Genomic DNA, 18871 nt, shown 5'->3' with positions numbered 1-18871 from the left:
ACCCGTCCCTGCTCAGAGGACCCATTGCCCCCCGCCCCCCGACATAGCGACCTGGCCAGTCCAACCGCCACTGAGTTATTATCATAATTTCCCAGAGAGGCATTGCAGGGCTTCCACGAGCAGAGAGGCATCCGTGTTTTACAGAATGTTTTGTGTTTTATTGCCTTTAAGTCACTCATAGGCCAGTGGAGAGGGCCCACAATGATAAGAAAACCAGTCATGTGAAAAATGAAGGACCTCGCGTACAGGACTGAGAGGTGAAGAAGGGAAATAATAAAATACATGACAAATGTGGAGCCTGACTGTATTTCATGTTCAAACTCCTGTCTCGCCTTCCAACCCACGGCAGCACTAAAAACATATGAGGGGAAAGAGGGAAATCATAATGAATTCAGCCAATCTCATTGTTACAAAAAGAACAGAAGCTTTTTTTCCCCCCATCTCATGGTTTACACTTGGAAAAAAAACTCCCAGCACTCTCACTCCCCCTCCCAGGTCCTTTGACAACATGACGGCCGTAAGATGCCCAGGGGCATTCCAAGCTGCCACTGTCCCAGCCATTTCATGTCCGAGCCCACCTGGGGTAAACAAAAAAGGACTTGGAGCGATAGAATATTAACTAAAGAAGAGAGGGGAAAAATAGCACTGACAAAACTGAAAATACTTTTCAGACCGTCAAACTTTTGGTCTTAAAAATACCACTTTCATTGTCTCTTTGTGGAGCAATTCCCCCTCCCCTGCCAAAACCCCCTGCAGGCTTTTAAAGGTGCAGTATATCTAATGAAAAATAAAACATCTGTTTAATCTAGCGATTTCAAAGGCAAATCTCCTTTTGATCAAAAAATGATATTGATCTGACTGCCTTAGTTGTGTGGCGAGGAGTTCTCCTTTAAACTTGAAATATCATGGAGTCTTTGTGGCAAATCAATACCGCCGCTGCTTTTTGAGGCTCGTTTCAAAGAGCACAAGATCCATTTGAATATGGTTGCATTTGCATTTATTATTCCTACTGTCAGAATTCAAATTGACCTTGCATATATTTATGTTATAAATTAATGTGTAAAACATGATCTCGTCCTGGCTTAAAAAGTGGGACAGCTTTATGTTCAGGGACAGCTTCAGACTCAGGGTTTTGGCTTGTTCCTGGCACGTGACTGATGCAGTGCTGACCGGGTCAGCAACAGGGAACCTGTGACAAGCACACGGCCCCTGGTGGAATGAACTGGTCCTAATATTGCATGAGCTTTAGCTTGTCTGTCCTCACCCCTTACTCTGTGTCTGTGGGGCCCCGGCAATGGGCCCCAGCTATCTCCACATCTCCCCATTTTCTTTAATTACACCGCAGCATATTGCTTTTGGGCCATATGGAAGGCAGATATTGAGACCAGATAAGATGTATAAACTTCTGTCAACACTGCAGCATATTAGCTAGAGCTGGAAGCATATTATCTCTATTCTATCCTTCCAATTAGCGCCCAATATCAAAATACATTGAGACAAGCCTGTCGACAAGGAGCAGGAAAAAACATTACATTAATGGGGCCTTCGTCTGTTTTTTATTAAAACTGTATTACTTCCTTGCATTTGTTTTTTTGCCACAAAATGAAAAGTCATTTCCACCAAAGGACCCAATAAAAACAAAGATAAATTATCCATTTAAACTCAATGGCCTGAAAACTCCCTGAGCTCAGCTGGTCCATACTTGCCTTAAAATTTAACGGCGGGTCCTTAGTAACAAACTGCTGCTTTAAAAATATGTCAGTTCACACAAGACAACATATTCACTCTGAGATTTGGTTCACTACGGTGTTGTATGTGTCCCATCAAATCAGAGGATTTTAAACACTGTGTCATTACTGGAACATTTTGAATGAAATATCGGATTTCAGAAGCATGCATTGGGGCAATGTGCATTTTGACAGCAGTAATGGCTCCATTATTTTAATAGAAAAATGTCAAGAAAAAACAAATTACACCCTAAACAAATGTCAGGCCTGTATCCTCTGATCTGATATCCACAAGCATCAACATGGCCTCAGACTGACTTCACCTCCCAGTGACACCATGTTCATCTCTGTGGTTTTACCGCCATAACCGCAGAGCTCTTGAAGAACACAACTGTCTTCTTCACTAGATATAATGTATATATTGCAGTTGTTTTGACATGATTGAATTCGCTGCACTCAGACAGTGAGAGGTCACTCTGAGTCTTGCTGCAGCATCAGAATGTACTGATGTACACAACAAGAGACATGGAGAGAATAAAGGAGGAGAGCGGCAGGATGAGGCAGTAGAGAGAGGTCACTTTGAGAAGCTGGATGCAAGCACATGCCAAACAGCATCTCTGGATCTCCCTCTCTCTCTCTCGCTTTATAATCTCTTCTCTGATCCACCGATGCTGGGTCCAATCATTTGAGGACAGCCACAACCCGTGATCATTGGACCCTAATCTGAGTCCTCGGCCCGTCCGCAGTCCGCCTCAAACAGCACCGGCCGGCTGCCAGCGGAGGAGTGGCAGGCTTAGCCTTCTCCAGAGAGACAGCTAGAGGTTGTCTCTACATGGATGGGCACTTCGCAGCTCGGCGGGGGCGGGAGGAAGGGGCAACATAGCAGCTGCTCAGGGCATATGGGCAGAATTCATTAAGTTTGGCAAAATAAGCCAATTGTGGAGGCGGTAAAAAGTGTGCGTTTGTATGTCCGATGGAGAAAAACAGAGATCACTCACTGCATTTGTGCACTGGGCTCAAATATTCTACCACCTACACATATTCTGAGCACAAATACCCCTTGTGATAGCTTCATTACACTTGATGAAGTTGATACAAGGCCTACCAAATGAAAAAATGTGGATCTATTTGTGATGGGCAGTGATTGAGCTGTCCTTGAGGACTTTGCGGTGCATCACTCAAATGTCATGAGACTGTTCTCTGCCTCAGAAATAAACCTAATCACAATCTGTAAATGTTACAACTGTTTCCCTAATAGACCTGTCCTGACTTTGGAGGCCTGCATTTATATTCACACACATGAACCAAAGACAAAACTGAATGCTGATACACAGGACCAGCAAATGTTGAAGACACAGTATACCACACATTTCATAAATTAGCAAATGTCAATTTCAACTCAGAACTGTAAACAAGACCTGTGCTTTCCAGTCTAGATTCAGTGTCATCACATTGTGGTGAAGCATTTCTGTTGTTTTACTTTAAAAAACACACGACAGCTTTTTCCAGACTTACATCCATTCCTCTTTATCCAGTAAAAAAGGTATAATGTATGCTAATCCCCCAGGTGTCAATAGGAACTCTGTTCAATGCATTTGAGATAATAGTGAAGAAGGGGTTGCTCCTATCGAAGAGCTGGAAGATAAAGTCAATGGCACAGTCAATAACAATAAGGTTGTAGGCTTTAATGAGGAATGTTAATTTGAACACAATCAACAGGATTTCAGCTTAGCTGATTATCAACCTTGGACTTGTATGAGGGTGTTGATAATGCTGAAAGTACAGCGAGGGCATTTTTATCTGTGACAGCTATTTTCAGAGGGGCTTTTAAATCAGTTTGCCTTCTGGCTGTTTAAGTTAAAAACTAACAAATGAAAAGGGTGAAATTCCAAAAACCTTAACAAAGACAGGATGAGACAACACAGCACTGTTCACTGCACAGTGAAATTTATTTAGAAAACGCTGTATATATACACATTACAAAATATACATTCTGGATAACAAACAGTAATTAAAGTTAATATAACCAAAGTCACTGGCCCTTCTGTGTATTGGACATTCACCCAGTTCCCACTGGAGCCATCTAAAGTCTCTGTCCAAACCTCCTACTCATGTTACAAGCTATGCAGCCTGCTCCTCACTCTCTCCTTGATCCCATTCCATCAGCAGCTCTGAGGACACCTCTGTAAACAGATGATCCCAGTCCCAGCTCACATCTTCCTGCGGAGCAAAAGAGAGACAGAAGACAGGGAGAAAAGAAGAATTAAAGAGGCACAGTGAAACAAACCAAGAGAGAGAGTGTGGGGAATGCAGGGAGCAAAGAGAGGAGAACAGGGAAGGAGAGCAGAGGGTGTTAATGTACACATCATAAATCTTGATTACCTAGGAGACAGAGTGGCAACCTCCCCTGGTGCTCCAGAAACAGCTGGACAGGCATTTGCTGGGAGCTCACAAGCTATATTTACTAAAAACCCACTCACCTCTTTCACCTCCTGCTCTGGTGCTAAAACCTTGGTGAGGAGCTTCAAGTCAATCTCTCCATCCTGAAGAAAGAGCGCAGTGAAATGCACTTAGCTTACACAAGCAGAGGTGATACTGGTTGCAAAAGTAAATGGGCTACCTTGACGAGAAGAGACATAAGAATATCAAAGAGATATAAAAATAAATGCCCTGGACTTACAAGGGTCTGGAACGCAGAGTAATACTTCAGATCATTGTCCAGATCTCTGTAGGTCATTACCCGGTTCACCTGAATGCTAACAGGGTGACATAAAGCCAGAGCAATTGAGAAAACATAGGCTTCTGATAAACTTAGATATCTGTATTTCAATCAGACAGCAGAAGAAATATTGCTTTCACAACACATGCAAACCTAGACTGAGAAGTGGCTTTGGAAAAGTTTGAAGTTTGTGCAGAACGAGGTTTCAAGACTTCAAGCAAAGACCACAGAGAGCAGGAGATGGTTGCCAAGTGGTAAACGCTTCAAATTGAAACCCAGCTGCTTATCTGTGGGTTGGAATTAAGTGGGGGGGCTCTCAAAGTGGCCGGGGCCTAGCAGTGCATGCCAGTCCTACTTACTGCACATTACACGCTACATTGCCCCCACAATGAGTTCAATGTGGATATTATCTCGCACAGAGAGCAAGCCCCAGCCTAATAACCTCCACCGCTGTCATAGCCTTGCTACATATTCGACACATGTCGGCGTGTCTCTCACTGCCCTGTAAATCAAAGGGCCCGGTTAGTAAGGACCCTGGTAAAAGAGTTGCATAAATCACACCCAACTGTTATTTCTCCATTTCAGGCCGATAAAGGTAGACACTCTGCGAACGCTCGAATGAGGACAGGTAATCATCAAAGTCACCAGAGCAGGCTACTGATCCTGTGTCCTGTGCGCGGACAGAGGTTAACCGTCAGCTCTCTTGTGTGATACGGATGAACTAAGAGTTTTCAAGGCTTTCAATACCTTGGTGGAGCGGCAACTTGCATGGTGAGATCCTCTTCCTGCACCTCATCGAGGTCTGGAATCACTGGAATATCTAAAAAAAAAAAAAAACAATAAACAGACCACAAAATTGATTGGAATTAAAAAATGTAATCTCATTCTATTTTAAAAAGTGTCAAAATTTTAGAAAACCAGATTGGTAGACAAACGACAGAAAAATACATCATTAAAAAAATACAGTAAATCCCCTGTGTATGGCTGCTAGAAGTGTGTGTTTGTGTGGCAATGTGTCTGTGTGGCACTTCCTCCTCTCCCTCTCTCGCGCTACATCCTCGTAAGAGCTGCCCTGTCACAATAGCCATGCGGCCATGAATATTCAGGAGTCGAGGCGGCAGCTCTTCCTGCTGTGAGAGGGGCGCTGGCCAGGGGCTCCCCAGAAAGCACCCCCTGCTACCTTAGCATTTGGGCCCTGTCAGTGCCGCCCACCCCCAGGACCCGCAGTGGCCGGTAGGCCGACCTCCATGTCCACTCTGCCACTCTGACTGGGGCGGCATCCAGCCATGTGCAAGAGTATTTGCTTGCGGGCCCATCTGTGTGGGGTCGGAAGTCACAGTGCGGCCTGGCAGGGGCTGCAGTGCCAGGAGCCGCCAGCCCGCTGCTCAAACAGTGGGAACCCACTTTAATTGGCAAAACGCAACAGGAGAGAGGATGGCTCCACTCCCAAGAAGGACAGGGCAAACTTTCACAGCATTTTTCAGATGGACATTTTTTGGAGGCAGGAAATAAAAGAGGGATAAAAAGAGATAGAAAGATTGGATGGAAATAAGATAAATAGTTAATAATGAATAAAGAGAATGAAATGTGTTCAAAGACTTGGCTGAAATTTCATAAAAAGAACCTTACTGTGTTTTGACATTTATTATCAAAAGGTTACTTTATAGCTTTAGAGGAATGCGTGGCATAAATATCAATGAGGGGGAAATATTTATTCAAGTAAAACGTTTGGTAAATGTTCCATCATGTCAGCAATAAACATTTTAATCATTAATGACACCTGATAAAAACAACTGGATTCCCTGCTGCACTTATAGAAAATGCGTTAAGTTTGGGTGTAATGTGGCTTTCCTGAACAATGTTTTCTTGAGGGGCAGTCGTCTGCACATCCTTATTAGCTCTACAGCTGAGTGTTGACAGTGAGAGAGACAGAGTGAGAAGAACAGACATATAGTGAGAGAAAAAACGCGAGCTGGACTGCATGAAGAGGGTTGTCAGTAATCTCTAACCACAGTACTGCACCCTGAGGGGAAAGTCAATAGAGGAGCTAAATAGAGGTGAGGAGATGGAAGTCTGCATCTGATGTGAGGAAATATCTTGGCATCTATGTCACCATTCCTTCAAAATAACTCCTGAAAGTATCCTGGAGTTGAGGAACATCGATCACTGGTGGAACGCTATATTTTAGTACTCCATAAAAGTTATAGAGATGAAAAGAAAACACTTTGATTCTGAACATATTTCTCAGCTGGATGAAGAATTCTGACGACAACTTGGTCAAAACCTAACCCATCAACTTTCTGCAGATAACAAAGCCTCTCTCTCTATTGATAACTTATTTCTTTCTCTTTTTTAATTAAACCAAATTAAAAATGCCACGCTCGTTTAGCCACTGACAAGATTCATCTGTGTTTCTGATATCCAAATAAATGCGGGCGCGGGTATTTCATATTCATGAGGCCCCGGTGACACTTTGTCCTCTCATTTACAAAGCACAGCGTTCAGCAGAATCCGTCCCCCCTGGACCCCCAATCAAATTTAATGGTCTTAGTGCAATGACATCAAAAAGCCTTGCTGTCCGGCTCTTTGCAAATAGTTTCCTGGGTTGTCTATCTGCCCACACACACCTTTACCCCATTTCAACCAGTAATACACCATTAACACACTCTGTGAGAGTTCAATGTGAAGCACAGAGGCGTATGTTGTCTATATGCAAAGTCTATTATTAAGTCAAAAAAGGAACAACATTTTTAAATGAGCTGTGATTTCAACCTATTACCGGAGGTCAAGCAGGGTATCAAAGCAGCTGCAAACAAGCCAGTGTTTTCTTCTGACACAAAGGGCAACTCCATCAGGAGGAGCTGTCTCTCCTGAGCGCAGCACCCATTACCTACACAGACTTCCTTCACTCGGCTGGACATGTATCAAGGTGGCTTTTGTCTAGCAGCGAGCAGGCCACTCGTCTCCTTATTACACGGTCGCGTACGGCTTCCCTGCTGAAGCATGTAAATATCAAAAGGGGATAATTTGCTGTGGATGTAGACACACTCCCGGCAGGCACATGCCAGTCAGCGACTTTGGAGAACAGGGCGTCTCTCCCTGCATCACCTGGGCTCCTATAATCTACGCAGGGGTCCAGTCAAATGATTACCCAGGCACAGAATCCATTTGAAAGGCTTATGGGACAATATTCAACACATTGCCGGCTAAGAGTAAAGACAGTGAGACATGAAACAGATGAGTGTGTTTGCTATACTGGTGCTATTTTAAGTGACCAGCAGGAGGCTGTGGGGGCAGCTGATGGAGAGATGGGAGCAGGGGACTGGGCTAGCCTTCTCGCTCTCTCTCTTTCTCTGCTTGTAGCCAGTGGACATAAGGGATAAGGGTAGGGGACATAATCAAGATCGCAGGGGCTATCTCACTTCCCCTTAGCACTGTAATTTCCAATGCCCCTGCCTCCGGCTCTGTATTAAGAGGTCTCCCTCCGCAGAGTAATAATCTTTCCGGCGGCATTAACTGCAAGAGAACCAAACCCCTGGACTCTTCATTCAACTGGCCATTTTAGCCAGTTCACAACAGAAAGTGACAGGCAATATGTGTGTGTGTGTTGTGTGTGTGTGTGTGTGTGTGTGTGTGTGTGTGTGTGTGTGTGTGTGTGTGTGTGTGTGTGTGTGTGTACATGTATGTAATAGGTACACACAGTATTATACAATTAAAAATTAAGTACTTTAAAACCTGTAATTCATGTTGATTTATTATTACACTCTAATTTGATTTGAAAGCTTTATAGTACATTTTACTTTTTCAATTTTCCAATTGTTCAACAGCAAACACCAGCAAGAAAGTCTTTGAAATGCAAATTAAAATATAATAATTTAGGGAGGTATTGCAACATTTACATTAGGGTTGAGTGGTCGTTAAATACTATCATCTCTCCATAAAATAATACTGTGAGAAAATCTTAATGATTCTTCACAGTTTTCATGTGCAGATTAATTGTTAAAAGTGTATCATTTAAATTAAACACTGAAAATTATTTTTTTCATCACATTTTTTCATCACATAGCTTTGTTTTGAATTGTATAAATTGATATTATCATTACTCATACATGTATTACAATATTTTTGCTTTACAAAAATATGTATGATATTTTTAGGCAAACAGAGAGTTAAAATAAGTAGGCTATATCAAAAAGAGCAAAGATCAAAAATGGCAGTTGTTCATAAATGGCATACACAATTCTACCCGAGGCATTGATGCATTTAAGTCCTTCACTATTGTCAACCGAGCAGTGCACGCTAACCTATCTTTACTAAGGCAATTTCACCCTTTTCTGCCTGCTGCTTTGCACTGCAAAATAGAACAATTATCCTTCACAGGGCTGTGCTGAAATTTCCAACCTCAGCCCTGACATTGTTTGTGGTGTGCAGAGTTGGGCCCTCAGGTGACTCAGTCGAAGCAGAAATGTTCCCACCAGATCTGTATTCAACAGCTCCTGCTTCACTCTGTGTGCATGTGTGTGTGTGTGTGATTGGGACTAACAGTGTCGCTCTGAGGGGTGAGGGGGGCACTTAAGTCGGACTACAATATTCTCCACCAACTATGGATCTAATTTTATTAAATGAACATATTCACTTTTATAAAGTGTGTGTGGGTCATGTGTGACACACATTTGGTGGTCAAAGGCAGATGCTGGATCCAAGGAGAAATATATATGGTGGGAGAATCAGTGAAAAGTGATGATCTGACTGTATGCTTATCTGCTCTACTTCCAGACGATGAATGTGTAACAGAGGCACTGGAGGGCTCCTCTTTGCCCATGAGGAGAGACAGAGTGGGGGATAGCGAGGGTGCTCTTACCTCCCTCATCATCTGATCCCTGGGGAGTTTGTGGTCGCAGGCGGCGGCTGTAGAAACAGGAAGTGTGAGAGTATGAATTATTTAATGCTTTCAAAATGCAGCCCGTCGGTGAGGTCATCACAGGGAGTGAGTGATTTGGCTCCTGGGCTACTTTGCTTTGATGATGGGCCTGTTTTTTGTCTTCTACCTCTTTCATGATAAGTAGGAAACTTCTTTGAGTAGCAGTAGCCTCTGTGCAAAGGCACTGATTGAGCTATGAGACGCTGTTGAGCCGTCTGGGTGATCAGCCTGGGCAGCCTCGAACAAGATCACCTTTAGGAATATGTTAAAAAAGCAAACCCAGCTGGAGCAGCAGTCTGAATAAGTATTACTAAGACAAGACAGTCATGACAGAAGCACAACATCAGGGATATTTCTGGAGGGTAACTTTCATTTCACACAGAGCCTCTGTCTAACTGTAACCATTCAGGTACCGTTCTCCGACTGCGATGATGAGTAAAACACAGTCGACTGCTTTTTCCACCTGCCTCTCCTCACTGGTGATGTCTATTCTAGTCACAGAATGGCGTAAGGGAGGTAGAGGGGAAAAAAACTATAATAATAGGAAAACATGGCTCCTAACAGCAATAAAAGTGATGACAACTCAGTCACGCTGTTTCTTTTAATCATGTTAAGTGATTGTTCTTGGAAGGCATGGATTAGTTGCAACCAAGGACAATCTTAAAGAACAGTGCCATGTCCACTTTATTGCAAACTTATTTTTTATTCATACACAAAAATGTAGCTGTCATTGAACTGAACAGAATCAACAACTGCAAGAGTACAATGAAATATGGATGAGGAGGCTGAGTCAACTTACTCTTCCAGATCCTCAGCTGCAGGTCGTCTTGAAGATCTGTTTACCAGCAGAAAGAACAGCTGTTAGACAAATCATACAACACACTTGATACGCACTAAATAACATTTTTCCTTCCTTCCAAATAACAGTGACATCAAAACTTCCTGATAGATACGTCTTCTTCATCCGTATCTAATGACAGTGATTCTGCTATATCAGACACTGCGGGGTCTACAACAGCCGTGTCTTCTCCTCTCCTCTCTCTTTTCTCAGCCTTGCCTCCTGCTGGATCAGGTGGCTATTTTCAGACTTCTCTCCATTTACACCGCTCAGCTTAAACACTGCACGCCAGACCACCAAACACTGTGTTTTGACTCCTCTACCTCAACACTGTATTTTTAGCACACACACTATCTGTTTTAAGAAAGGTAACAATCACACATGACATCAAAGAAATACAAATATCACCACATTATTGATGCCATTTAATCATTTCTATACAGGAAAAGTAAGTTTTAGTATGTTTTTATTAGTAGTCTAAACATGTGTATAACAGCTTTTTTCATGCAGCAAAATGCTTTTGTTAGTTCTCCTGGTTAAGTAGTGCCCCCTACTGGTTTTAAAAGGAGTACAAATCAGTACTGAAACTGTCATTTAGTTGGTGTTATTTTTCACACTGCCAAAAAATCAAAAGTGCAGACATGCATTGTTAATTCATATTACATAAATGCATTTATTTATTTATTTTTAAAATATTTTTATCTAAAACACATTTATTAAAAGAGATGTTTTTTTAACAACACATCAGTCTCAATATTGGGAGTTTAATCACTGCACAACTTGTTGTTGTGCACAGGGGCTCCGAACACAATGAATCAGTGTAAAGATCACTGGCTGTGTAAACTGTGTTGACGAGGATTGAAAATCAATTAAGCCTTGAATGTCAAAGGTAACACCTGCAGTCCAATTCCTACTTTTGTTTCATCATCACAGCAGGCAACATGCATGGATCTTTTTCACGTCAAATAAGTTCAAGCTTGCAATCGCATAAAAACCCAGATATCAAGCCTCAGCACCAATGTGTAGAGAAGACCATCTTACATTCATCTAAATACACACAAATTGATATTCAAGTCATGTGTATTTTAAAAGCTGGAACCTAATTCAATAATCATTTATTTAATCCAAAACACAAGGAGAGAATGACAAAAACAAAATTAGCTACATGCTTTGTGAGCACTAGCCAATAGCCTTTGTACTAGAGTCCAACCAGGCAGGGCAGAGAGGAGCAGAGAGAGCCTACCTGCCTGCCCTTGGACTGTGTCCTGTCTGGGGGGCGGTGGTGGCGACACTTAAGACACATTACAGGCTCCTTGATTAAGACTCATGTAAGGCAAAGCGATAGACATGGTAAAACTGTCTGGAAAAAGTTGTTAGGGATAAAATATATTGTGACAACCTGGTTTCAAAGGTTCATCAATAAACTGACAGATCATTTAGTGTCAATTAGAAGTGATAGATCGACAAATCCCGGGATTTCTGCGCTGGGATTAGTGGGAGGAGGGCGGCGGTGATTGAGCATGAGGGGTGACATTGAAGGGAAAAGTCCTTGCCAGTTCCAGGGGGGACCATTACTTACTTTGTTTCAGAGAGGATCAATGCACGTGCAAACCCCTTTTACACCTCCTGTATTTCAATCGCTTTGAGACTGGGAATCAAGCCGGGTTACGCAAAAGCAGAGAAGCGACACGCTGACCTTCTGCGAGAAAGGAAAGATCTATTGAGTTTGCTGTTTTCCCTGCTTTGCACTAACGGTGCAGTAAACTAAGCAAATAAGCACAATTGACTCAGCCTGTTCACTTCAATGCATCTCTTGTGCTCTCACCTCCAGTGAGCCTGAAGAGAAGAGGTGCAGTGCTAGGTGGAAGAGAGGACAGGAGAGGTAGTTCCAATCATAATAAAAACTCTCATATTGAGTCAGTCATGTACAGTATTTAGATTTGAGGTGTTAGTTGTAGATGAAACCATTTGGCAAACACCCTCCTTCTGTTCCAAATATTTCATGAATTCTCCATGTTGTGCTCCCCGTGTAAAGAGCAGACTGCAGTGGTAAGGGGTGATTAAGTGGCTTGAACCCATGTGATGAAGTGCCTAGCTGACTAACAGTGCCCTCCTGTGGCTGATGCATTAACCATGTCAATTACCGCCTTGCTCACAGATGAAGACGAATGGAGAGTTGCCTGCTCAGACAGGCTCCCTCTAACCTTGTTGATTCACAGCCTGAGTGCCAAATATGCACTGATAAATAAGCTCATTCAACAGCATGAGAGTTCATTAATAACACATAAACCAAGACTACAGCTCGCAGTCCCCGCCTCCTGTGTGGCCAGGGGAGATGGAGGAAAAGGTGAAGATACGTACTTGGCAGAACCGGACCCAGAGCTTTCTTCTGCCCAGCCGCCCTGCCTCCGGGCTGGTTTAGGAGGGGGGCCCTGGAGGAAGAGAGCAGTGTAAAAGCAATTAAAAGTTTACTCTCACACAGAAGAAAAATTTGATTTACTTGTAAGAATAGGAACTGTTTTTAGGGTTCAGTCTTACAAAATTAAAAAACAGAGAAATATCATGCTTGTGTAAGATATTGTTTTAATTTGTATCCAAGTTATTTATGTGCATTAGATTAATATTATTCATTAAACACAGTGTTGAGTAGTATATCTTGTATAAGGGGAAAAAATATTGAAAGAGAAACTTTTAAACATCAGTGGTGCCAGAAGGGGGCCCTCTTGTCTACAACAACAGAAAATCAAGACCACAACAGGAACAGCAGACTCCAAAGCATAGCATTAAAGTAAAAGGCAGGAAAGGTAAGTTTAAATGTTCTCCTCAAAGTGTGGAGACCATTTAATCCAAAGTTCTCTTCTATTCTTGTGCTCCAGTGTTTAAAGGGATCCTAGTATGGTCATTTCCAGCTGTTTTTAATCTGGGACTCCACTAGAGGAGCTTTGCTTGATTCACAGTTCATAAAAATTCCTATTTATCTTGTACTTGCCCTTTGTGCAGCCCTCAGTTCAGCCACTGTTTCTAACAAGCAGTTTACCGCCTGTCTCTTTAAGACCGCCTCCCGATGAGCCCACTCTTTTTCTGATTGGTCAGTCTTCCAATTTTCCACTTTACTGCTTCATATTACAATCCCAAATGTATAACAACAACATATGGAGATATTTGGATCTCGCTCATCAGCGGATCAGTTAGAAATAACACAAGGAGGAAAAGTACAGACAGACACAGCCACAGTGATGATGATGTTTGATGAAAAGCTGCAGCACACCTCCAATAGGAAAACTACTTATTTTACGTTGCCGTGCACTCACAGCATGCCAGCACGACACAAGTCCTGGGTTAGCGTGACTACACTCAAAACAACGGAAAAAAGGCGATAATGTTAGCGGAGCGGTGAACCCGTGTGCTGTACAGAGGAGATGATCGGGCTGATAGTAAAAAAACGAGAGTTCAGCGTTGTCTGCTTTTTGTTCACAGGGATTACTTCTACGTACATTTACCTCAATATTTGACTCTTTGGCTGTGTTTAATATGAAGATCAATCATTGTAACATGATATATACAAAACTGAAAATAGGGAAAAAGCATAATAGGTGCCCTTTAAGCTACAAACTGCCACAAAGCTCACATACAATAAACAATAAGTCTGGTATGTGCAGCACAGTCGTCTACTGTACATGCAGGCCATTGTTTTGTTTATTATAGTTTTCAATACATCCATTTCCAGGACCAGAACATATGGAGCAGAGTGTGGGAACTGCCAGGGCCTGTAAGTCTGACCCCTAAAATAGATTATCAGGGAAAAAATGACCCTCTCATTCTTTGATTCTGAAAATAGTATACCGAGTATGCATCTTGATCCTGAGACTGGGACCATGAGAACAGCACTTGAATGAATGAATTCCTTAGAGCACACAAGGGTGGGCACTAGACAAATGAATTAGGGGGAAAAAAGGCACAACATTTCTCATTACTAAATTGAGTCTGCAGAGGACAAAGTGCTCGTGAAGAATTTCTTTCATTTATGATGAAAGAGGAAATCATCTTTCATGGCTGGTTCCTTCACCAGAGCCATTTATAAATCTGAATGTCACCATTAAGCAGGGCAGGAGGAGGGGGGAGCCCGCACTGTTCCGCTGTATATTACTATTAATCGGAAGAGCTGAGGCTGAACAAGCTCCCTCAATTTTGTGTAATTAGTGACTGTCTCTTTACCGAGAATAAGAGGGATTAGAATAAGGATGACTGTGGATTTTCAGTAACATTACAAAAATCCCTTTCAGTCATATGAAATCACTTTGATGTCTTAAGTTTGGTATTTCATACAATGAACAATTTTCATGAGAGACAAGATAATAATTTCAAGTGTCTCTGAGTGTAATAAATTCATCCTTGGACAGTTATTTCACTCAACAAAAATGGAGAGCACCATAAGTGTCCTGAGAAACAAAACAAATCCGTGCCTCCAATTTTTCATGACCAAATATGAACCTCACAGTCGTAGTAAAATAGTTATGGCTGTTAAGGCAATTAGCTTACCCCTCGTGGTTTCTAATTCAAGATTCTCTGATGGTCTCTAGGGCAAGGAACTTGTGGTGTCCAAACCCTATGAGCCCATAAAAGCAATTGAGTCTTTGTTTAAAAGGATGTCAGGAATGTGACCAATCAGTTGGGTATTTTAGGCAGAAGAGGCCAGGGTTGATAAACGAAGACTGCAAATAAACCCACCCAGTCGCACGACACGCTGGAAAAATGTATTGCATGTGCACAGCAGGTCAGAGAGGGCGCGAGAATACTGGTTCATACATTAGGGAAGTTGGCCTAATTTGGGAAGATTAGCCTAAAGCAAGGGCATTGCTGGAATTTTTATGCTTTGGGAATGCTGGCTGGTTTACAGTTTGCCTATCCAGGCGACGTGACTGATTCCATAAATGCCAAAGATAGCAAAGCAAAGTTATTTGTCGTCTTTCAACTGTCACTACTGATTTGGCTTCCCTCATATATTGTTGCCCTATATTTAGCATCACTAAACCCAACATGTTTTCAAGGGGTAGACATCACTGAGAAAACTTTACAACAGCATTTCTGCCATGGCTTTATGTGATTCATGTTGCATTAGTCAGTATGAGGAGAGGATTTATAAAAAATTATGGTAGAGAAATAGCCTGGTGATGTAATTTGCTTGTTTATCAATTAGATCATTTACAAGAGTACAATTACAGTGTGTTGTGACTTTTAAGGTTTGAAAGTGTTTTAAAGCTTGTATGAAGTAACACTTCAAAACACTACACAAGCACATAAGAGCAAACACAAACAGGACAATAAATGAAGAGCAGCTACTCTGGAAGTCTGGACTGTCTTTATTTTACAATCTGCTGAAATGGGAACATATTTGCATCAATATTTACTCCATTATAACTTTATACCATGTGTGTTGATCTGGTGTGACTACCTGTGCTGTAACATGAAAGGGGGCAAATGTTAACCGGGCTGGATATAAGATCCAACCAGCGCAACTACAGGATGAGTCTCACTTTAACATACCACTGTTAATGAATCTGTGACCACTGTAAATGGTATAAAGTTGTCCGGAGTTTTAGCAAGAGACGCCATGCAAAGTCACCACATTTTTCATGCTACCTACCTCATCATCATCCTTTGATTCATGTATGAGACAAAATCAAAATGCATACTGATGAAACTCATTGTGAGGTGAGACTGTAACATGCAACTAGTTACAATAATCACACAATCAGCTACAGTACCTCTCCCATTGAAGCAGAGGTGGAGGACTTCCTAACATAACGAGCTTCCTCAAACGACGACTGGTCCGCAGTGAGTCGAGCCCTTCTTCCAGTTTTTGCACCCTGGAAAAATGTGCAAATGTTCAAAATGGGAAATGGATTGCTTAGATTTAAGACATTTAAGCCAGTACTGACACTCACAACAGCTACAAAATACAGAGTGGTTTAGTTTTTCTTGAACTGCGCTGCATTCACCAGTGTGTAGAGCTTAGTATGCTCACTTTGTGCACATTTCCAGTTCAGTGAACATGTGGCCATAACATATATTTCCTTCACAAATATCATGCAGGCATTATCAATGAATTAACTTTATTTGCAGTGATTGGAAGAGTGGAACAACACCCCAGAGAGTAGGGTCATCGTAATATATTAGATACTTTCTTAAAAAAAGTTGACAGCACAAACATACCCAGGATTTCTAGAGAATCTCTGTAAACTCAAACATCCATACCAAACAAGATCTAGAAGTGTCTCAAATCCTAAATTGTGACCTAAATTTACTTTTCACACACAAGGAATTGAGGTAACTAACTATCTCACTGTGCTTAGTGATGCTGATGTGGGATAAATAATATTATATAACTTTATAATAATAATATAATAATAACTTTATTTATATGGCACTTTTAATGCAAAGATACAGCCCAAGGTGCTTTAAAAACAAGATCAAATGAAAATAAACAATAAACAAACAAAAAAGTTTGACCACAAAAATAAACAATAACATATATATAATATAATAATATATATAATATAGCAACACACATCATAAAGACCAAAGAGAGAAAGGATTTGGCAAGCTGATATTAGAGCTGAAAGATAGGGATGAATAAGGCTTGGAAAAACAAAACAAAAAAGGCAGGGGGGCATGCTGTGTCCTCTGCCTTCATTAATATGCTGCACTGCATTGGAGATGGAGGTAATTTATGTAGGTGAACTAAAAGGTTGAGAATTAACCCTACAAAGGAGCACAGCTGATTTTCTCTATCGTTGTCTTGCAATGCTGCACCATTGAGAAATGTTAAAATATCATGATAAAATGTTGTTAAATTAAACAATAGCATTACAATACTGCTTTAATGTCAACTAAGAACAGTTGGGTGAGATTAGGTTTTTTTTAAAGTGGTGTTTTTTGTTTTAAATTGAGATATTTTAACAATACAAAATCCTAATCGCTGCAGAAAGTCCTTCAGGGCAGAAGAGGAATTATAAGATAGCCTTTTGCAGAGAAAGGTTGGGATAACAACTGAATTATTGAATGTCCCCCAGAATATGTGTGATTCCTGTACTTTTTTATAACAAACATTGATCTGTGTGTTGGGTGGTTTCAGCTAGCACAGCTAACCGCTTAGTTACTTATAGCTATAAAACATTACTGAAAGACAAACCGTGCTGCTGCTGTCGCTGCAACAGATGGTGTCTCTTTGCTCATATCAGGCATCACTCAGTTAAATCTCAATCTCATTCACTGACTGATTTATGTTTGCTAATTTGTACATTAGCTTCATAGCTAAACAGCTAGCTAGCGATAGCTTTGCTGCACCATTACAGCGTGGTCTCGACTCCACAAATAACGTTAGCTGTGCTAACTTATTTCCTAAATGCATTCATTCACTGCACTATTCAAACGAGACACTCACGCTTTTCACCGATCCAGCATTTCCGAGTTGAAAGTTATCGTCCATTTCTCTCCTCGTTGCTACCGCTACGTCCAGCGTCTTCCTAGATATCAACAGGCGTCACGTAGCAACGATCTCCATGGTAACGCCAATCAGGAGGAAAGTGCGTGTTACAGTAAATGCTGTGAATCAATTTAATAAACAAATAAAATACAAAATATAAGTATTTATGACAAAGTTACAATAACTTTGTCCATGATTTTACTGAGTATGATTATTATTATTATTATTATTATTATTATCATCATAAATGCATATACATTTCATCCCTTGCTCAGCAGCTCCCTAAATGGTCCGTTTCCTGGTCCTTTTTATTTTTTTCTTCAGTCATAACATCATAGTATAATCATAAACCAAACATTAGTGAATGATAACCATTTGTATGTTTGTTACCATGTTAAGAATTAAGTTCCTGTCTTAATAATTGAAGTATGCGGTTGCAGTAAGAGGTGGGGCCAATTATGACTGTGTTTGGTCAGTAAACAACGAGGACCAGCGATGAGGACAGCATCAGATATAGCCTATGGGATAGTAGAATGATGTCATCTAAACATTCAGAGATATCGTTGACCTTTCACCAAACAAACATAATATCTCCCACATCTTTAATACAGATTCCATGCACTTAATGAAGCGGAACAAATGTTGCGTTTTGTCAGTAGTGGCTTAGCTGCTTCAGTCACAGTCCACACATACACAGAGAGGATATAAAGAAAAAGGACCTGAGGTTGTCCACATGTCCGCTAGATGTCGCTGTTGTGTATGTTTTTACGTCTATAGGGAGAAGCTGAACGGTAGCAGCATCTAAACACATCACAACAGCCGGCTGGACTCCCTTGTGCACCTTCAAGATCCATTTATTAGCTTTGGCTCTCTATATACGTTGTATTTTCAACTGAACTTTATATGGGATGTTGTCGATATTGTTAGAGGGCCACTATGTGGTTTAAGTCCAATTGAGGACGATCATACTGTAGTTCCTTAATCATGATTTATGACTTTATGAGTGCATTTTTAAACCTTAAAGTTGTATTCATTGGTAATTAGCCTAAATGGATTCTCTTCAGATGGATTTATTCCTAGTGTCCCTCTTGCGAAATCACAGATTGCTCAATATCCAAACACATGTGAAGTCTGAATCAAGATCAGCTTTGACAACATAAAGTTTTGAAATCTTATTAAG

The 18871-nt window shown here is 41.3% G+C and overlaps 1 protein-coding gene across 1 annotated transcript; it reads right to left on the bottom strand.

The window, feature by feature from the left end:
• Positions 1-3816: 3816 nt before the first annotated feature.
• Positions 3817-17698, bottom strand: LOC134001136 (intraflagellar transport protein 43 homolog A). The gene is made up of 9 exons (XM_062440700.1): positions 17650-17698; positions 15971-16072; positions 12567-12637; positions 10167-10202; positions 9308-9354; positions 5194-5266; positions 4408-4483; positions 4208-4270; positions 3817-3947 (listed from the first exon to the last, which is right to left on the bottom strand). Exons 1-9 carry the CDS (start codon positions 17692-17694, stop codon positions 3849-3851), a joined length of 612 nt encoding a protein of 203 aa, XP_062296684.1. The 5' UTR covers positions 17695-17698; the 3' UTR covers positions 3817-3848.
• Between the last annotated feature and the right edge of the window lie 1173 nt (positions 17699-18871).

Source organism: Scomber scombrus, chromosome 19 (assembly GCF_963691925.1).
Source record: "Scomber scombrus chromosome 19, fScoSco1.1, whole genome shotgun sequence".
NCBI lineage: Eukaryota > Metazoa > Chordata > Actinopteri > Scombriformes > Scombridae > Scomber > Scomber scombrus.
The sequence above is the reverse complement of the archived record's forward strand: the minus strand, read 5'-3'. Positions and strand labels throughout refer to the sequence as shown.